The sequence below is a fragment of the Bufo gargarizans genome, chromosome 4 (assembly GCF_014858855.1).
Source record: "Bufo gargarizans isolate SCDJY-AF-19 chromosome 4, ASM1485885v1, whole genome shotgun sequence".
Taxonomy (NCBI): Eukaryota; Metazoa; Chordata; class Amphibia; order Anura; family Bufonidae; genus Bufo; species Bufo gargarizans.
The window spans coordinates 53,567,443-53,590,426 of NC_058083.1; the positions used below are offsets into that span (position 1 = coordinate 53,567,443).

The window sequence follows — 22,984 nt, forward strand, 5'->3', positions numbered from 1 at the left end:
GAGCTCACTACTTACATATTTAGACAGACACCATTAGAGGGAGCTCTCTATATACAGATTATACAGCCACCACTAGAAGGGAGTTCACTATATACATATTTACACAACCACCACTAGGAGGAGCTCAATGATATAGATTTATACAGCCACCACTGGTGGGAGCTCACTACTTACATATTATACAGCCACCACTAGAGGGAGCTCACTACTTACATATTTAGACAGACACCACTAGGAGGAGCTCAAAGATATAGATTTATACAGCCACCACTGGTGGGAGCTCACTACTTACATATTATACAGCCACCACTAGTGGGAGCTCTCTATATACAGATTATACAGCCACCACTAGAGGGAGTTCACTATATACATATTTACACAACCACCACTAGAGGGAGCTCAGTAGATATGGATTGTAATGGATTTTCTAGTATTTTGAAATTCCTTGATAGGGGTACTAAGGGAATAGGAGCAACATTGCAGTAACCAGCTCCATCCAATACATAATGGATGTAGCTGTGCAGTTCAGGTGCCTGTTTCTGACAGAGCTACTCCTGAACAGTTGATCGGGATGGAGGGGGAAGATCTTGTTGGTCTATCTTGAGTATTGTTAAAAAACAAATGTCGACCCACTGTGCCACTTCAACAGATTTGGCTTGGGGCTAATCGCAAGAACATTAACCAACTTCCCCCTCTTGTCTTCCCCCTTTAACTCCTATACAGGGATCTAGACTACAGTGCAGAGTAACCCCCAGGCCGCTAACTCTCTGAGTAGTCTCTTTTAAAGTGATGGCTGCCCCACAAGAGATAAAGGGACAGGCTGAGTTCAGCTCACGCAGAGTTTGTGCAATCCGATAAACAGGGTGAGGTCAGGGCAGGTAGCTCAGGGTTAGAAGGGAGATCAGGCACAAGTCAGGTCAGGTAGCGATGGGTTAAATCTGGAAAACAGGCAGAAGTTGGTTCATGGGCAGACGAGCATAGAACAGCACACAGAACCTATTCCTCAGGCATCTTCCCACAGAGGGGGGTGCCTTAAGTATCTCTAAGTGGCAATGTATAGGCTAGGGAAGACTATGGTGCGTGCTGGCCGGAGGGAGCTTGCAAACTAGACCTACAGTCAGCGAGAAGCACTGCGGGCGTGAGGAAGGCTACAGACTGCTGGAAGGAACAGTCAGGCTTCTCTGGTAGCCGGGACTGCCAGGATGGAGGAGAAGAAGGGGGAGGTGAGCAGAGCGGCACCCGTGCCCACCAGGGAGAGCAGAGTAAAAGCAGGCATGGGCCGCCGATATAACAAGTATAGGCCATCAATATCAACATACTGGAAAACCCCTTTAAACAGCCACCACTAGAGGGAGCTCACTATGTATAGATTTCAACCGCTATTATTGAGCTCAGTGGTAACTTTATAATCTGTATACTGTGAGCTCCCCCTAGTGGTAGTATATCATTGTCTCTATGGCTGCTAGTAATTGGGATGTCTCTGGGATTTTATATTTTGTAATTAAAGCGTTAAAAGTGAGAGATTCCAAAGACAGCTGCTTGGTCCCGGCAGACGATGCACGACTGCTAGGTATAAGAAGATGGCGGCCAGGGTGTAGAGGCTAAATACAATGAGAATGATCTGGTATTTAGTGATTTGCCCATAACCTATTACAACCCTCAGTATCCACACATCTTGGTAACAGACGTCTCTTCTCTTCTCCATAGGTCTCTCCTTTTACACCCGAGTTCTGGAGAACTGTGAAGATGAGGCCCGGTTCGATGAGGTAAGAGGCTCTGGGGCGTAGCAGGTGACGGTCAGTGTCATGGGCTTTCCATTCTGTATAATGCTCCTCTATATGAAAATATTCTCTTGTACTCTAGTCACATCCAGAGCTGCATCTTCCATTCTGAAATCTAGTTTTTTAGGCTGAAGAATCTCACCGCTCACTGCTGCCCCCTGCTGATGTGTCTGGACAGAGCATGCTTTGCTTAGGAATATTTCCAGGAATGAGGTCCTTAGAGGGGCTGTACGCAGTTATTAAAAATGGCTTGTGTGCAGCTCTGCTCCACTGAAGTGAATGGGGCTGAGCTGTAATACCACACTCAGCCTGAGGACAGGTGTGGCACCGTTTTTGGAAGACGGCAGCCATGTTTTTCTGATCCTGGACAACCCCTTTAGATGTGTGATGGAAGAGAGAACAGCATGCAATGCACTATAGGAACACTGCTAACTTAGGGCTGATAGAGTCCAAGTGTGAAGGAGCAGAATTGCGAATGCTGCTCTGGAGTATACTGTAAGTCATGACCTGACCTACTCAGTAGCAATTAATCATTAGTTGCTTTCCTTAATCAGCTCCTGGGAAAGCTGGATGATACCCTATGTGGGTGCTATAAGGGCAGCCATGTTGGTTGTCACCTGGCTTACAGATATAATGAAGAACCTGATGACTTGTTTGTGGGGGTCTGGAGTCATCAGGCTGATCCCGGGGGGCTCGGATTTGTGGAGTCAATATGAGGCTGCTTTGTTTGCAGACACTATAATTAATTGACTCTCAGATCCTTACGGACAAAACCCTCGGTGTGATGTCCTGGTGCTGGTATTCATGTTTGCCCCGTCCTGGAATCCAATGAGACGAATGGCCCCCCGGGGACGTCTTCACTGCAGCTTATATGCTTTGTCATGGTCTTCATTCTGACACAGCAAAATCTGCTGGAAGAACCAAGGAGGTGGGATATTTTACAGAATGACCCCATAGATACTACAAGAGAAACTGCCCAATGTGCATTCTGCACCAGGGCCACAAACCTACCACGTGGTGTTTTCAATACTGATGCCTTCATGTGGCAGAGGAGCTTTAGGTGTCCTCAGGGACCAGGACCCGGGTTCAGTGGATACCTCTGCGCCCAATATAGCTGCATCCTGGGTGATGCCAAACCTGTGTCCACACCATCATCCACTAGTAGTAGTAAGAGTCGCTGTGGTAGTAGTATTGTTTTTATTATTATTATCATTAGTAGTAGTAGTATTGTTTTTATTAGTAGTAGTAGTATTGTTTTTGTTATGATGATGATTTTTATTATTAGTAGTAGTAGTAGTAGTAGAAGTAATAGTAGTATTGTTTTTATTATGATGATTTATTGTTATTATTAATAGTAGTAGTATTGTTTTATTATTATTATTAGTAGTAGTAGTATTGTTTTTATTATTAGTAGTACTAGTATTGTTTTATTATTATAATTATTATTAGTAGTAGTAGTAATAGTAGTAGTAGAATAGTTTTTTTTATGATTATTAATATTATTATTATTAGTAGTATTGCTTTATTATTATTATTATTAGTAGTAGTAGAAGTAATAGTAGTATTGTTTTTATTATGATTATTATTATTATTATGATGATTATTATTAGTATTGTTTTATTATTATTGGTAGTAGTAGTAGTAGTATTGTTTTTATTATGATTATTATTATTATGATTATTATTATTAGTAGTAGTATTGTTTTTATTATGATTATTATTATTATGATTATTATTAGTAGTAGTAGTATTGTTTTTTTTTATTATTATTATTAGTAGTAGTAGTAGAAGTAGTAGTAGTATTGTTTTTATTATGATTATTATTATGATTATTATTATTAGTAGTAGTATTGTTTTTATTATGATTATTATTATGATTATTATTAGTAGTAGTAGTATTATTTTATTATTATTATTAGTAGTAGTAGTAGTAGTAGTAGAAGTAGTAGTAGTAGTATTGTTTTTATTATGATTATTGCGAACCTCTACCTGGGCTGGTGGGAAAGAGAGGTGGTCTTCTGTGAGGACATGGAGCAGTTCACGTGTGTGGTCCCCCTCTGGGTCAGATACGTCGATGATGTGCTGATCCTGTGGGGGGGTGACAGGGAGCTGTTCCAAGAGTTTGTTGCAGTCCGAAATAGAAACACTTTGGGGCTTTTTTTTACGTCAGAAATTGATTCCACCACCATTTCCTTCCTAGCTCTCACCATTTCACTTGCTGCTGATGGACGCATTAGTACTAATGTCTTTAGGAAGCCCACGGCTACTAATAATCTGTTGAAATGGGAGAGTGGGCACCCTTTGGCCCTTAAGAGAGGGATCCCTAAGGGCCAATACTTAAGGGTGAGGAGGAATTGTTCTCAACTGAGTGACTTTAGGGTGGCTGCGAAAGAGCTTCAGCAGAGGTTTCAGCGTCGCGGTTATCCTCAGCAATGTCTGAAACAGGCGTACCAACATTCACTGAGTACCAACAGGGACCTTCTGTTGTCCCCTAAAAAGAGGGACACCAGTGACAACATTGTGAGGATTATTGGTACATATGACAGTGCCCATGAGGCTGTACGCCATGTTCTTGCTGAACATTGGGATATACTCAAATCTGATCCCGATATTGGCAGCATGATTCCATCGAGACCCCCAGTCACGTATCGGCGCAGCAACAACTTGCGAGATATGCTGACACACAGCTTGTATGCTAGTCCCCGACCACAATCATGGTTACGAAATCCGCTTGCAGGGACATTTCCCTGTGGATCCTGTAAATTTTGCGGATTCATAAACAAGTCAAAAAGTTTTACCAACAGCACCTCAGATAAAACTTTTTTCACCAGGTCTTTCTACAACTGCAAGTCGGTTGGTGTTGTCTATCTGATAACATGCGTTTGCGGCATCAAATATGTTGGCAAAACTATCAGAGAGCTAAGAAGACGGATTGGGGAGCATATTCTGGACATCACGAATCTCAAAGACACCCCGATTGCACGCCATGTATCAGATCTTCACAGAGGGAATACGTCATCGGTCAAATTTCAAGTGATTGACTCTGTGAAGATGTCATCTAGGGGTGGCGATTGTGATCGCATCTTGTTGCAAAAAGAGGCGAGATGGATTTTTTCATTAAATACCATCAAACCATCTGGCCTCAACGATGCCATCTCGTTTGTCCCCTTTATATGATGATGTACTGGTTTATACTGGATTTTGTCTATTTATGAATTCAACAAAGAGGGGGGGTACTATGAGATCTATGTTTATTTCCTGATGCATATAATTGAGTGTGGTCGCTCTTTCTTAGGTCCCTCGATTGAGATCTCACCCCACTGTATATTGATGAATAGGTTTTGATGCTGCGGTGACATTGCTGTAAAGCCGCTTTTGAATTTTCCTGTGTTTAATGCGGCGCTTAGCGCTTTCCCTGAGACCCATGTAGCTCCTCCCTCTGTTCAGCCATTGGTTTACCTTGGACCGCGGATTGGCTGTGAGACGGTGGGCGTGTCTAGCAGGGCGGGGTTTCACCCTGTAAATTTCGGCGTTCATTACAGCGCCGATCTGTATGCACACCAGCACGCTACGCCTCAACCTAGAGGTGGTTAGCTTAGGCAGGACAGTGGTGTATTAGTGACAACACCGTGCCTCACACTAGAGGAACCTGGTGCTAGGCAGGTCACCCTACTGCTGCTTACCATTCACAGCCTCGGTCTAACATCATAGTAGAGGCTTTGGGCTGTGTTAATTATGGTGCACATTGCTCCTGATGAAATGCATGTTGAATGCATGGAAACGCGTTGAGCACTGACCATAAAGGGATATGTCAGGGTAATCCTTGCTCCAGATACACTTTTTGGCTACTGCTCTGCCATAGTCCTGCACCGTTACTATCTTAGTGCAGTGAGAGTCTGCGCGCTGACACTCACTGTTAGGAGTGTTGTCTGGTGGTTTCCACGGCACCAGACATCCCCCTAGAATAGATAGTACCTTTCACCCGGGTCACACACCTTGGACCCTGTGGTGTTCTGAGCCCCCTCATGTGTTGGTGGGTTTAGGCCTCTTTCACACTACAGTATGTCCATTTCAGTGTTTTGCGGTCCGTTTTTCACTGATCCGTTGTTCAGTTTTTTTGCTTCCGTTGTGGTTCCGTTTCCGTTCCGTTGTTCCGTTCCGTTTTTCCGTATGGCATATACAGTATACAGTAATTACATAGAAAAAATTGGGCTGGACATAACATTTTCAATAGATGGTTCTGAAAAAACGGAACGGAAACGGAAGACATACGGATGCATTTCCGTATGTGTTCCTTTTTTTTGCGGACCCATTGACTTGAATGGAGCCACGGACCGTCATTTGCGGGCAATAATAGGACATGCTCTATCTTTCAATGGAACGGAAAAACGGAAATACGGAAATGGAATGCATACGGAACACATTCAGTTTTTTTGGCGGAACCATTGAAATGAATGGTTCCGTATACGGACCGTATACGGAACGCAAAAAACGGACCGCAAAACGGAAATAAAAAACGGTAGTGTGAAAGAGGCCTAAGTTTGTGAGATTGACGTTGTGCTCCAGATGGTTGTGCTGTTTGGAGGGACAGGTGTGGTCTCACAAATCTAGTGTTAGTTAGTCGCTGCATGCCGCAGTGACAGGTGGACACCCTTTATTTTAACAAAATGATATAATAAAGTGATTGTTATTTTGTTTTAGCGCCTATCCTCACATTATTTGGTTTGATTATTATCATTATTATTATTAGTAGTATTGTTATTATTATTAGTATTGTTTTTATTATTATTATTAGTAGTAGTAGTATTGTTGTTATTATTATTAGTATTGCTTTTAGTATTAGTAGCAGTAGTATTGATTTTATCATGATTATTATTAGTAGTAATAGTAGTAGTATTGTTTTTTTATTATTCTTAGTAGTATTGTTTTTATTATAATTATTATTATTAGTAGTAGTATTGTTATTAGTAGTAGTATTGTTTTTATTAGTAGTAGTATTGATTTTATCACGTTGATTATTATTATTAGAAGTAATAGTAGTAGTATTGTTTTTATTATAAGTAGTAGTATTATATTATTATTATTATTATTAGTAGTAGTAGTAGACATAGTAGTAGTCTTGTTTTTATTATTATTAGTTGTAGAAGTAGTATTGATTTTATCACGATGATTATTATTAGTAGTAATAGTAGTAGTATTGTTTTTATTATTGTTAGTAGAAGTAGTGGTAGTATTGTTTTATTATTTTTAGTAGTAGAAGTAGTAGTATTGTTTTTATTATTATTATCATTATTAGTAGAATTGTTTTATTATTATTTTTATTATTAATATTAAAAGTAGTATTTGTAGTAGTAGTTTTTATTTTATTTTATTATTATTATTATTAGTAGTAGTAGTAGTAGTAGTAGTAGTACAAGTAGTAGTATTGTTTTTATTAGTAGTAATAGTATTAGCATTGTTTTTATTATTATTACATTCTGCATATTTTAGGCTAACAATTATTTAGAAAATGTCACATTTTCGGCAGTTTTTCCTCCCCAGCTTCCAGTTTGACTACATCTGCTGCCTCTTCTCAGTGACTCCATCAGAGAGCTGCACTGACGGCTTCTATCTCCCTCACAGCTCCTATAAGGACAGAGCAGCTCTCCGACGGAGTTCAGTGGGAATCAGCCGTCTGCAGTCAAACTAAAGAGCTGTAGAGGAAAAACTGTTGAAAATTTTTAATAGACACAAACTGAAAAATAATAATTAGCCCAAAGTAAGTAACATGTAATCATAAAGAAAAAAGATCCCTCAAAGGTGTCCATAGCCTTTAACCCTTTCAGGACGTCCACCGTATATGTACAGCAGAAGTTCGTTCTTTAAAATTGGCGTCCGCTTCTGAACGCAGGGGGCGCCACAGCTGCTGGGTTTCTGCTGTTTTCATCAGCAGACCCCTGAGGCTAATATCTGTAGTTGGCGATAACATACAGTCTGTCTATTGAAATTAAATTCACTCTGTCGTCAAAGAACAGGAGGCTGTCCTGACCCCATACTTTACACTGAAGCTGTGCTTCTTCAGATTACCTGCTATGTACAAGCAGCAGGAAGTCGGTACATGTAGAGATACTCTGTAGTAATACATGGACACAATGATTATAAACTACATGTAGTAGATGACCAGGAGGAGTTCCCCTTTAGGCCTCTTGCACACAAAAGTATTTTTTTCCATTTACGTTCCGTTTTTTAAGTTCTGTATACGGACCGTATACGGAACTATTAATTTCAATGGATCCGCAAAAAAAAAAGGAAGGTACTCCTTATGCCTCCCGTTTCCGTTTTTCCGTTCAAAGATAGAACATGTCCAATGATTGTCCGCATAACGGAAAAGGATAGTACTGTTCTATCAGGAGCCAGCTGTTCCATTCTGCAAAAAACAGAATGCACACGGATGGCATCCGTTTTTTTGGGGGCGGATCCGTTTTTTGCGGACCGCAAATTACTGAAAAAGCCATACGGTCGTGTGCAAGAGGCCTTAAGCTGTTTCACCAATTTCTTGAAATTGTAAACTCTTCACACCACCAATAAAACAGATAATTCTAGAATCTGCCGTACAACGATGACTGAAGATATTCTGCGGCTCATTACCCAGATGTTCCATCTGCATCTCACGCAGCTCGACCCATTGATGTCTCCAGGCTGAATAGTGGGATGACAAGGAGATCAGGAGAGTCGCTGAAATATTAAAAGCTGAATAAACAAGACAAGGATGGACATGTTATGTAAGAGCCGTGGAGAGTATTGTCTGAGGACGGACAGTGAAAGCTGGAAAAACAACTCATTAAAACTATATTGTACTAAACAGCACGAACTCTCACTAATGAATATGCAAATTATAATACTGCCTCCTACATACAAGAAAATAACTACTATAAAACTGCCTCCTACATACAAGAATATAAGTACTATAATACTGCTTCCTCCATAAAAATATAATTACTATAATATTGCTTCCTACATAAAAGATTATAACTACTATAAAACTGCATCCTACAGAAAAGAATATAATTACTATAATACTGCCTACTAAAATATATATATATATATATATATATATATATAACCACTATAAAACTGTCTTCTACATAAAGGAATGTAACTGTTCTAATACTGCCTTTTGCATAAAAGAATATAGTTACTATAAGACTGCCTCCTATGTACAAGAATATAACTGCTAGAAAACTGCTCCTATGTACAAGAATATAACTACTATAATACTGCCCCTATGTACAAGAATATAACTACTATAATACTGCTCCTATGTACAAGAATATAACTACTATAATACTGCCCCTATGTACAAGAATATAACTACTATAATACTGCTCCTATGTACAAGAATATAACTACTATAATACTGCCTCCTATGTACAAGAATATAACTACTATAATACTGCCTCCTATGTACAAGAATATAACTACTATAATACTGCTCCTATGTACAAGAATATAACTACTATAATACTGCCTCCTATGTACAAGAATATAACTACTATAATACTGCCTCCTATGTACAAGAATATAACTACTATAATACTGCCTCCTATGTACAAGAATATACCTACTATAATACTGCTCTTATGTACAAGAATATAACTACTATAATACTGCCTCCTATGTACAAGAATATAACTACTATAATACTGCTCCTATGTACAAGAATATAACTACTATAATACTGCCTCCTATGTACAAGAATATAACTACTATAATACTGCTCTATGTACAAGAATATAACTACTATAGTACTGCTCCTATGTACAAGAATAGAACTACTATAATACTGCACCTATGTACAGGAATATAACTGCTATAATACTGCCTCCTATGTACAAGAATATAACTACTATAATACTGCTCCTATGTACAAGAATATAACTACTATAATACTGATCCTATGTACAAGAATATAACTACTATAATGCTGCTCCTATGTACAAGAATATAACTACTATAATACTGCCTCCTATGTACAAGAATATAACTACTATAATACTGCTCCTATGTACATGAATATAACTACTATAATACTGCTCTTATGTACAAGAATATAACTACTATAATACTGCTCCTATGTACATGAATATAACTACTATAATACTGCTCCTATGTACAGGAATATAACTGCTATAATACTGCCTCCTATGTACAAGAATATAACTACTATAATACTGCCTCCTATGTACAAAAATATAACTACTATAATACTGCCTCCTATGTACAAAAATATAACTACTATAATACTGCTCCTATGTACAAGAATATAACTATTATAATACTGCTCCTATGTACAAGAATATATCTACTATAATACTGCTCCTATGTACAAGAATATAACTGCTAGAAAACTGCTCCTATGTACAAGAATATAACTACTATAATACTGCCTCCTATGTACAAAAATATAACTACTATAATACTGCTCCTATGTACAAGAATATAACTATTATAATACTGCTCCTATGTACAAGAATATAACTACTATAATACTGCTCCTATGTACAAGAATATAACTACTATAATACTGCTCCTATGTACAAGAATATAACTACTATAATACTGCTCCTATGTACAAGAATATAACTACTATAATACTGCTCCTATGTACAAGAATATAATTACTATAATACTGCTCCTATGTACAAGAATATAACTACTATAATACTGCCTCCTATGTACAAGAATATAACTACTATAATACTGCCTCCTATGTGCAATAATATAACTACTATAATACTGCTCCTATGTACAAGAATATAACTACTATAATACTGCCTCCTATGTACAAGACTATAACTACTATAATACTGCTCCTATGTACAAGAAAATAACTACTATAATACTGTTCCTATGTACAAGAATATAACTACTATAATACTGTTCCTATGTACAAGAATATAACTACTATAATACTGCTCCTATGTACAAGAATATAACTACTATAATACTGCTCCTATGTACAAGAAAATAACTACTATAATACTAATCCTATGTACAAGAATATAACTACTATAATACTGCTCCTATGTACAAGAATATAACTACTATAATACTGCCTCCTATGTACAAGAATATAACTACTATAATACTGCTCTTATGTACAAGAATATAACTACTATAATACTGCTCCTATGTACAAGAATATAACTACTATAATACTGCTCCTATGTACAAGAATATAACTACTATAATACTGCTCCTATGTACAAGAATATACCTACTATAATACTGCTCCTATGTACAAGAATATAACTACTATAATACTGCTCCTATGTACAAGAATATACCTACTATAATACTGCTCCTATGTACAAGAATATAACTACTATAATACTACCTCCTATGTACAAGAATATAACTACTATAATACTGCTCCTACTGAGGGCCACGAAAATGCCATATAAATGGCTATTCCCCTTTGGCCTCACTTTTTCCTCAGAAGGCAAGAGATCCACGATCCGGTCACCCGCGGACTTACCTGCTGCATGGGAACTGCTACAAACTACCCCGCTGGACATTCCATCATGGCGCCCCTCGGCTGAAATGGGAGTCCCGCTGCCGGACCTTCCAGAAGAACAGAGATGGGTCAAGGCCTCAACGAAGAAGAAATCCAACTACAGAACGTGAGGCCTTAGAACTTGTCCTCCGGATACTACCTCATCCATGGACGGCAATGTTTGGGGTGTAGCTGCGGTCCCGCTAATCCGCTATTAATGCATCACCCCAATACCACTAAGCAAGTATATGCTGCACTACACATTTCCTATTCTATATGTATGTAATGCATTCACTTGTAACCTTGCGGTCCGGAGGTCTTCGCCCCTTGGCGGTCCCCTAGATTGACAGGTCAACCATATATTGGCTAGGTCGATATAGCCACTGTCTTAATGTTTATCAATGTTTGCCACACTTTGCAGGGCAGATTGACTAGGCCATTTGCCTGCCTCCCCCCTCAGGCACTCACCAGGGGTTTCACTGCGCAAACCTGGTGCAAGCGCTATTTTCCAGGCTGGCTCGGGCTGTCCGCGCTATGCCTCTTTTTTGGGGCCGCACGCTCAGCACGAGTCACCCACTATCCTTGTTAACAATCTGTTCCACATTTCAGATGTTATTGATGTTTTTGGTTACACCCTGTTTCCCTGGTCACACGCACATATCTATGCTAACCACACGCTTTAGAGTCACCCTACAAACAACACAATGTCGCTAATTAAATGTTCCTCCTTCAATGTAAGGGGATTTAACACCCCACAGAAGCGATCACAGGTTCTCCGCCTTCTGAGAAAATCATGCACGGACATCTGCTTCTTCCAAGAATGGCACTTTAAATCGGCCCACATACCTACACGCCAAAGAACATACTTCCAGCACTGGTTTATTAGCACATTCAATAAGGCCTCTAGGGGAGTAGGTATAGCAATCTCTAAGAAAGTCCCCTTCAAAACCACATGTACCCAAACAGATCCAGAGGGTCGTTATATCTTTGTAAAGGGGATAATAGGCACTCAGGTGGTAACCCTTGCAAGTCTATATAGCCCCAACAGGGGTCAAACGAAATGGATTGTCAGTACCCTAAAAAAGTTTTCCTCTTTTGCTGAGGGCATCAGATTGATTGGAGGAGACCTCAATATCTTGCTGAACCCTATGGTTGATGCCTCTGATGGCTTCTCTCAGCTGACCCAGGCAGCTTTAGGATGTGTTAACGCTTATCTATCAGATATCAATCTTGTAGACTCATGGAGGCTGCTCCACCCTACTGTTCGAGATTACACGTTTTTCTCAGCACCACACAACACTCATAAGAGATTGGATTATATCTTGGTCTCGAGCAGTTGTGCTGATAGGGTGGTACAATCTATCATTGAACCCATCACGGTCTCAGACCATGCACCAGTATCAACCTCTCTGCAGTTTCCAACCTTACCCTCGCATACCCAGCAATGGAGATTGAATAGAACACATAGAAACATAGAAACATAGAATGTGTCGGCAGATAAGAACCATTTGGCCCATCTAGTCTGCCCAATATATCTGAATCCTATGACTAGTCCCTGGCTCTATCTTATATGAAGGATAGCCTTATGCCTATCCCATGCATGCTTAAACTCCTTCACTGTATTTGCAGCTACCACTTCTGCAGGAAGGCTATTCCATGCATCCACTATTCTCTCAGTAAAGTAATACTTCCTTATATTACTTTTAAACCTTTGCCCCTCTAATTTAAAACTGTGTCCTCTTGTGGTAGTTTTTCTTCTTTTAAATATTCTCTCCTCTTTTACCTTGTTAATTCCCTTTATGTATTTAAAAGTTTCTATCATATCCCCTCTGTCTCTTCTTTCTTCCAAGCTATACATATTAAGGTCCTTTAATCTTTCCTGGTAAGTTTTATCCTGCAATCCATGTACTAGTTTAGTAGCTCTTCTCTGAACTCTCTCTAGAGTATCTACAGTCATGTGAAAAAATTAGGACACCCTTTGAAAGCATGTGGTTTTTTGTAACATTTTTAATAAAAGGTTATTTCATCTCCGTTTCAACAATACAGAGAGATTAAAGTAATCCAACTAAACAAAGAAAACTGAAGAAAAGTCTTTTCAAGATCTTCTGTAAATGTCATTCTACAAAAATGCCTATTCTAACTGAGGAAAAAGATAGGACACCCTCACATGTATTCCCTCTTAAATTGGCTCAGATCTCACACAGGTATATCACACCAGGTGCACATAATTAGTAGATCGTTACTCTGCATGTTGAATGAGGCTTGCCCTATTTAAACCTCAGACATTTAGTTTGGTGTGCTCCTGACTGTTGAAGTGAGAGTGAGCACCATGGTGAGAGCAAAAGAGCTGTCAGAGGACTTCAGAAAAAAGATTGTAGCAGCCTATGAGTCTGGGAAGGGATTTAAAAAGATCTCAAAAGATTTTGAAATCAGCCATTCCACTGTCCGGAAGATAGTCTACAAGTGGAGGGCTTTCAAAACAACTGCCAACATGCCCAGGACTGGTCGCCCCAGCAAGTTCACCCCAAGAGCAGACCGCAAGATGCTAAAAGAGGTCTCCAAAAACCCTAAAGTGTCATCTCGAGAACTACAGCAGGCTCTGGCTACTGTTGATGTAGAAGTACATGCCTCTACAATCAGAAAGAGACTGTACAAGTTTAACTTGCATGGGAGGTGTGCAAGGAGGAAACCTTTGCTTTCCAAGAGAAACATCGAGGCCAGACTGACATTTGCCAGAGATAAAGTTGACAAAGACCAGGACTTCTGGAATAATGTTCTTTGGACAGATGAGTCCAAAATTGAATTATTTGGACACAACAGCAGAGGACATGTTTGGCGTAAACCAAACACAGCATTCCAAGAAAAGAACCTCATACCAACTGTGAAGCATGGAGGTGGAAGTGTCATGGTTTGGGGCTGCTTTGCTGCAGCAGGACCTGGTCAGCTCACCATCATAGAATCCACGATGAATTCTACTGTGTATCAGAAGGTGCTTGAAGAACATGTGAGACCATCAGTTAGAAAATTAAAGCTGAAGCGGAACTGGACCATGCAACATGACAATGACCCAAAACATACTAGTAAATCAACCAAAGATTGGCTGAAAAAGAAGAAATGGAGAGTCCTGGAATGGCCAAGTCAAAGTCCAGATTTGAATCCCATTGAGATGCTGTGGGGTGACTTGAAAAGGGCTGTACGTGCAAGAAACCCCTCAAACATCTCACAGCTGAAAAAGTTCTGCATTGAGGAGTGGGGTAAAATTTCCTCAGACCGATGTCGAAGACTGGTAGATGGCTACAAGAACCGTCTCACTGCAGTTATTTCAGCCAAAGGAGGTAACACTCGCTATTAGGGGCAAGGGTGTCCTATCTTTTTCCTCAGTTAGAATAGGCATTTTTGTAGAATGACATTTACAGAAGATCTTGAAAAGACTTTTCTTCAGTTTTCTTTGTTTAGTCGGATTACTTTAATCTCTCTGTATTGTTGAAACGGAGATGAAATAACCTTTTATTAAAAATGTTACAAAAAACCACATGCTTTCAAAGGGTGTCCTAATTTTTTCACATGACTGTATATCCTTCTGGAGATATGGCCTCCAGTACTGCGCACAATACTCCAGGTGAGGTCTCACCAGTGCTCTGTAGAGCGGCATGAGCACCTCCCTCTTTCTACTGCATATACCTCTCCCTATACATCCAAGCATTCTGCTGGCATTTCGTGCTGCTCTATGACATTGTCTTCCCACCTTTAAGTCTTCTGAAATAATTACTCCTAAATCCCTTTCCTCAGATACTGAGGTCAGGACTGTGTCAAATATTCTATATTCTGCCCTTGGGTTTTTACGCCCCAGGTGCATTATCTTGCACTTATCCACATTAAATTTCAGTTGCCAGAGTTCTGACCATTCCTCTAGTTTTCATAAATCCTTTTCCATTTGGCGTTTCCCTCCAGGAACATCAACCCTGTTACATATCTTTGTGTCATCAGCAAAAAGACACACCTTACCATCGAGGCCTTTTGCAATATCACTTATGAAGATATTAAACAAAATTGGTCCCAGTACAGAACCCCACTGGTAACATGACCTTGTTTTGAATGTTCTCCATTGACTACAACCCTCTGTCTGTCCCTCAGCCACTGCCTAATCCATTCAACAATATGGGAGTCCATGCTCAATGACTGCAGTTTATTGATAAGTCTTCTATGTGGGACAGTATCAAAAGCCTTACTAAAATCTAGATATGCAATGTCTACTGCACCTCCACCGTCTATTATTTTAGTCACCCAGTCAAAAAAATCTATAAGATTTGTTTGACATGATCTCCCTGAAGTAAACCCATGTTGTTTTTCATCTTGCAATCCATGGGATTTTAGATGTTCCACAATCCTATCCTTTAATAGGGTTTCCATTAATTTGCCTACTATTGATGTCAGACTCACTGGTCTATAGTTGCTCGATTCCTCCCTACTACCTTTCTTGTGAATGGGCACGACATTTGCCAATTTCCAATCTTCCGGGACGACTCCTGTTACTAATGATTGGTTAAATAAATCTGTTAACGGTTTTGCCAGCTCACCACTAAGCTCTTTTAATAATTTTGGGTGTATCTCATCAGGCCCCTGTGACTTATTTGTCTTCACTTTAGACAGCAAACTTAGAACATCTTCCTCTGTAAAGACACATGCATCAAACGATTTAATAGTCATCCTTTCTAGTGGAGGTCCTTCTCCTTTTTCTTTTGTAAAAACTGAACAGAAGTATTCATTAAGGCAGTCGGCTAGCCCTTTATTCTCTTCTACATACCTCCCGTCCTTTGTTTTTAATTTAGTTATTCCTTGTTTTAATTTCCTTTTTTCATTTATATATCTGAAGAATGTCTTATCCCCTTTTTTCATAGACTGAGCTAGTAATTCTTCTGCCTGCGCTTTAGAAGTTCTTATAACTTGCTTGGCCTCTTTCTGCCTAATCTTGTAGATTTCCTTATCTTCATTGCTCTGGTTTTTTTTTATAATTACAAAATGCTAGCTTTTTATTTTTAATGATTTGGGCCACTTCTGCTGAGTACCACAGTGGTCTCTTCCTTTTTTTGCTTTTATTGACAAGTCTAATGCAATTTTTTGTTGCCTTCAATAATGCACCTTTTAAGTAGTCCCATTTCTCCTGGACTCCATGTAATCCGTTCCAGTCTGATAAGGACTCATTTATGACTAATTTCATTTTTGAAAAGTCTGTTTTTCTAAAATCTAAAACTTTTGTTTTTGTGTGGTGGGACTCTTTCACAGTTCTTATATTAAACCACACTGACTGGTGATCACTAGATCCCAAGGTTTCGCCTACAATGACATCATATACCGAATCCCCATTTGTGAATACCAAATCCAAAATGGCCTCCCTCCGGGTTGGCTCCTCAACCATTTGTTGTAGGGATAACCCCAGTAGGGAATTTAGAATATCTGTACTCCTGGTAGAACTTGCTATTTTGGTTTTCCAGTTTATATCTGGAAGATTGAAATCTCCCATGATGATAACTTCTCCTTTCATTGTCATTTTAGCTATTTCTTCAACTAGTAGATCATCTAGTTCTTTAACTTGACCAGGTGGTCTATATATCACACCTACACGAGTTACTGCATGATTAGCAAACTGCAACGTAACCCAAACTGACTCTATGTTGGCCTCACCAACTTGTATTAGGTTAGATTTAATGCTATCTTTCACATACAGGGCCACTCCTCCTCCTTTCTTGCCTTCTCTGTCTCTTCTGTATAAAGAGTACCCTGGTATGGTTATGTCCCAGTCATTTCTTTCATTAAACCATGTCTCCGTAACAGCCACTAAATCTACATTCTCAGATGCCATTATTGACCCAAGTTCATTGATTTTTTTACCTAAACTGCGAGCATTTGTAGACAGGACTCTGAGCTTATCATTTCTTAACCTCTGTGCTTCTGACCTGTTCTGGCATTGTTTCGGGGGGCAATTGGACTCTTTTATTTTCACTCTTTTGCCCCCCCTTCCTAGTTTAAATACTCTTTCGCAAATTCTTGGAGTTGTTCACTAAGTACATTTGTTCCTTTTGAGAGAAAGATGCAAACCATCTTTTTTGTACAGTTCCTTTCTATTCCAAGTAGAGCTATCATGAGAAACAAAGCCAAATCCTTGCTCTTGACACCATTTACCAAGCCATATGTTGAACTCCTTTATGCGCCTCTGCTTATCATTCTGAACATTATGCACAGGCAGAACTTCAGAAAATGAAATGGTGGATGCAAAATCCTGTACGTCATTACCAAGTGTGATAAAAGATTTTTTCACCTCTGACACTTCATTGCAAGCCAGGTCATTTGTCCCTAGATGGACAAGAACATCCACGTCCCCTTCCTGCTTTGCTTGCTTAACAATATTAATAATACGTCTTCTATCTCTTCTAGCAGTAGCCCCAGGGAGACATCTCACAAAACCATTTTCTTTAAGCTCCACACTTCTTATGATTGAATCACCCAGCAACAGCTGCTTCCTTTGAGACTTCACTTTATCTTTTTTGTCCTTGGCTGCAGTCTTGCATACATTAGACATAGGAGTCGATGGTTTCTCACCCTCTGTGCTTGAGTCCATATCCATGTTGTCCTTACATTCTGAGAGTGCTGAAAATGAATTATGGAGAACCACCGACTGTGGGACATGTCTTCTATCCACCACTCTAAGTCTTCCAGAACCTACAGTAACCCATCTGCCATTTCTGGGGGTCCTCTGTGGTAGTGGCATTGCAGCAGTCCTAGCTGGAGTTTGTTTAACAGATAATTTAAATATCTCAGATTTCAAAAATGCAATTTCCTGCTGCAGTAAGGAGAACTGTCTACTGGACAAACAGGAGGACGTCAATGCCCTCAATCAAAAACTGTCCTGGTTCTATAAAGATAACACCACAGAGTGTATGCCTCTGACGACCATATGGGAAACACCTAAATTGGTCATGAGGGAACTTATAGCTTAGGCAGCAAGGTCAAAAGGGAAAGACAAGAAACCCTAAATTCCCTGCTCAAGCAGATTGCCTTCATAGAATCCATACACAAACGTTCTAGAGCCCTTGACGCACAGGCCGAAATAACTAGCTTACGCAACCAGCTGAAAGATCACCATGCCATGCCAAAGCCTATCAGTACTCACAATTCCGCTTCTATTCGCACGGAGACAAGGGCACAAAACTGATGTCTTCTCTCCTTAAACAGAGAAAAGACTCCATGTACATCCCAGGTATCAACACAAAAGATGGTACCACACTTCATAAAACAGCTGACATTGCCAAAGAGTTTCAAAAATTCTACCAAGATCTATACGGGCTCCCTGAGGGAACAGAAGGGATTAATGGGTCCGAAGACACAATGCTAGATGACTTCATACACCGCCTAAAACTCCCCCGACTAGATGACAAAGAAAGTGCAGCGTTACTAACCCCTGTCACTGAAAAAGAGGTCACAAGTATTCTAAACTCTATGCCCCTTGGGAAGAGCCCAGGCCCTGATGCCTTCCCGGTTGGTTACTTTAAAAAGTTCTTGAAAATACTAACCCCTCATCTCACTGCTTGGTCACTCCTTGCAGGTTCCCAACTGCATAAACAGTCCCTCGAAGCCAATGTCACAATCCTCCCTAAGCCCGGTAAAGACCCTAAACTTTGCGGCAGCTATAGGCCAATATCACTTTTAAATGTGGACATCAAAATTTTGGCAAAATTACTGGCCACTCGCATTAGCGCCTTCCTCCCCAAACTCATCCATCCCGATTAAGATGGCTTTGTCCCAGGCAGAGAAGGTAGTCATAACTCCTGCAGAATAATATCAACCATACAATTAGCTATAAAGAGACGCCTTCTTCTGGTCCTGTTGGGTATAGATGCGGAGAAGGCCTTTGACCGGGTGAGCTGGAAACTCATGAGGAAAACGCTTCATAGGTTTGGTATCTCTGCACAGTTTCAGGAAGCAATCATGACTCTATATGGCGACCCCAGCGCCCAAAAATCAGGGTAAATGGCACTCTGTCTCCTCCCTTCCCCATAAGGAACGGGACGCGCCAGGGCTGTCCCCTATCACCTGCCCTTTACATTCTAGTTATGGAAACTTTGCTTCAAGCTATCAGGGACCACCCAGATATCAAAGGAATTAAGAATGACCCTACAGAGTATCTTAAAGGGAACCTGCCACCGGGATTTTCTGAGGACAAAACGGCGGTTCGGATGCGGACCCAAACAACGGCCGTGTGCATGAGACCTTAGGCCTCTTTCACACGAGCGAGTATTCCGCGCGGGTGCAATGCGTGAGTTGAATGCATTGCACCCGCGATGAATCCGGACCCATTCATTTCTATGGGGCTGTGCACCCGAGCGGTCATTTTCACGCATCACTTTTGCGTTAGGTGAAAATCGCAGCATGTTCTATATTGTGCGTTTTTCACGCAACGCAGGCCCCATAGAAGTGAATGGGGCTGTGTGAAAATCACAAGCATCCGCAAGCAAGTGCGGATGCGGTGCAATTTTCACGCACGGTTGCTAGGAGACGATCGGGATGGAGACCTGATCTTTATTATTTTCCCTTATAACATGGTTATAAGGGAAAATAATAGCATTCTGAATACAGAATGCATAGTACAATAGCGCTGGAGGGGTTAAAAAAAATAAATTATAATTTAACTCACCTTAATCCACTTGTTCGCACAGCCGGCATCTTCTTCTGTCTTCATCTTTGAGGAATAGGACCTTTGATGACATCACTACGTTCATCACATGGTCCGTCACCATGGTAAAAGACCATGTGATGAGCGCAGTGACGTCATCACAGGTCCTATTCCTCAAAGAAGAAGACAGAAGAGATGCTGGCCTCGCGAACAAGTGGATTAAGGTGAGTAAAAAATATTATTATTTTTTATTTATTTTTTAACCCCTCCAGCGCTATTGTACTATGCATTCTGTATTCAGAATGCTATTATTTTCCCTTATAACCATGTTATAAGGGGAAATAATACAATCTACACAACCTTGAACCCAAACCTGAACTTCTGTGAAGAAGTTCGGGTCTGGGTACCACATTCAGTCTTTTATCACGTGCGTGCAAAACACATTGCACCCGCGCGATAAAAACTGAACAACGGAACGCAATCGCAGTCAAAACTGACTGCAATCGGGTACCTACTCGCGCGGGCTTGCCGCATTGCACCCGGGACACATCCGGACCTTATCCGGACACGCTTGTGTGAAAGAGGCTTTACTGTCAGGATTTCTGGATTACCAGATGTTGAAATCAAGAAATTTCCTTTTCTGTTACATGTCTCCTGTATGTTTGTTTTTTATTGGACTTTATAATTTTAATGTTTAACATTTATTTTTTTGTGCTTTTTGTGTACTTTTTCTGCGCACATTTGAGTGTTTTTTTTTCTGTGTTTGTGTCTCATTTTTGTTTTTACCTTTTTGTGTATTTTTCATCGTTTTTATTTCCTTTCTTCAGCTTTTTCATGTTTTTTTTTTTATTAGTGTGTCTTTAACTTTTCTCCCTGTTTTCCTTATTTATATGTTTATTAAACTTTTGTGGGGTTTTTTTCAATCTTTTTTAGGCTACTTTCACACAGCTTTATTAGGTTGCGGCAGAGTGATCCGGCAAGCAGCTCCGTCGCGGGAACTGCCTGCCCGATCCGGCAATCTGCATGCAAACGGACAGCATTTGTAGACGGATCCGGATCCGTCTCACAAATGCATTGCAAGAACGGATCCGTTTCTCCATTTGTCATATGGACAAACGGATCAGTTTCTATTATTTTCACATTTTTACCGGTCTGCGCATGGCATTGCGGTATTTTTAATGCCTGATCCGGCACTAATACATTTCAATCTAAATTAATGCCGGATCCGGCATTTCGACAACTGATCCGGAATTTTGGACGGAAATATATAGTATCTCACAAAAGTGAGTAGTCAGTGTACAGCTTGCATAACAGTGTAAATTTGATGTGCCCTCAAAATAACATCTTCAGTGTTGTCCTATATAATAAAATATTTACTAAAATGTGAGGGGTGGACTCACTTTTGTGAGATATCAGTTGAAAAACTGGTGAACGCCTACTCGTACTTATCTTAGGGCTTGTAGGTGACCCTGGTTCAGACTGTGACATTTCTCAACTACAATGTTCCTACATTGTAAGGGCTCTTTCACCCGAGCGGATGCCGTGCGTGTAATCTGCTGCGTGAAAGAGAGCCAAGCCCCGTTCCGGACAGCAGAGACTCGGAGCAGTAACAGGATGTATAATGCAAGAATAGACCAAGTGAGGTTATAAGCCTATTGCCGTGACCGACAAGCACATACCTTGATACTGCTAAGGAATTGAAACAAAAATGTATTAAAAAGTTGCTGAACTTTTTTATTATCTGACAATAGAGCTTTATTAGGCTGATCACTGGACAACATTGACGTCCAATGGTCATCTGATAAACCGGTTGAGCGCTAGTTGCTGTCAAAATCGGCTAGAACTGAAAATTTCTACGCAAATTTTGAATTTTGCAACTGAATTTGCTTGTTTAATTTAAGAGAGTACAGGCCAAAATGTGGATCTGGTCCCCTCCAATAATATCTCTTATTCATACAGGAATCAGCCTGAACAAAAAGCCCTGTAATAGCGGTCACAGGAAGTCCTGCCTGCTATGCCGTGGACTGACTCCCCAGGCTGCACAGACTTGTTTCAGTTCTCTCCCAAATGAGAAGCTGAGTCCACAGTTTGCTTAAGGGATTCTGAAAATCACATTTATGTGCAGGAGATTAAAGTTTTGCCCATGGTTCCCTGGTCCTGCAGATCTGTAAAGTCAGCCCTGCCCGGCCTGTAGCCCAATTCTCAATAGATGTATTTCTGGTCGCAGCCTCTCACCAGCCACGACACGGCTTATACGGTTAGATTGTTCTCCACTTGAAGCTGCTAAAACCATTTCCCAGTTATCTAAAGAGAAATGTAATCTCTAATAAATGAGCTGGACCGGAGGCAGCAGAAGCCAGCGCCTCCTCAGAAGATCAGCAGCCGAGAGACTGATTGTAAGAGAAAGAGAGAAATCGAGAGGAAATAATAGCAAAAGAGACACAAACGCCAATAAAACCAGAGGCCCGGGAAATACCAGAGACCACATCACCAGGACTCCTCAAGGATCGGCTTAGCTGCGTACATTATCAAAAGAGACAGAACAGAAAATCACATCCAAGCCTGACAGACTGAACTAACCCAGAGACGTCACTGGATGTGAGGGGAGAAGAGCGTGAAATCTTCAGAATAGAGCTGATGACTGAGATTCTGTAATTATACAATGTCCGGATCAATGCCAAAGGGGATGAGACAGGAAAGTGTTAGATGGGGAAAATAGGAAATGGAAGTAAAAGATAATCTGGGAACGTTACAACCCCTAACTACAAGAATATACCTACTATAATACTGCTCCTATGTACAATAATATAACTACTATAATACTGCTCCTATGTACAAGAATATAACTACTATAATACTGCTCCTATGTACAAGAATATAACTACTATAATACTGCTCCTATGTACAAGAATATAACTACTATAATACTGCTCCTATGTACAATAATATAACTACTATAATACTGCTCCTATGTACAAGAATATAACTACTATAATACTGC

At 40.1% G+C, this 22,984-nt stretch overlaps 1 protein-coding gene across 2 annotated transcripts in view; it reads left to right on the forward strand.

Annotated features, from left to right (window-relative positions):
- Nucleotides 1–22,984, forward strand: part of OTOF (otoferlin) — a 276,809-nt gene that overhangs the window by 61,145 nt on the left and 192,680 nt on the right. For both annotated transcript variants that reach the window (XM_044289341.1, XM_044289343.1), the window contains exon 2: nucleotides 1,708–1,766. In XM_044289341.1, the coding sequence (XP_044145276.1) occupies nucleotides 1,708–1,766 (59 nt within the window). The remainder of the gene's footprint in view (nucleotides 1–1,707; nucleotides 1,767–22,984) is intronic.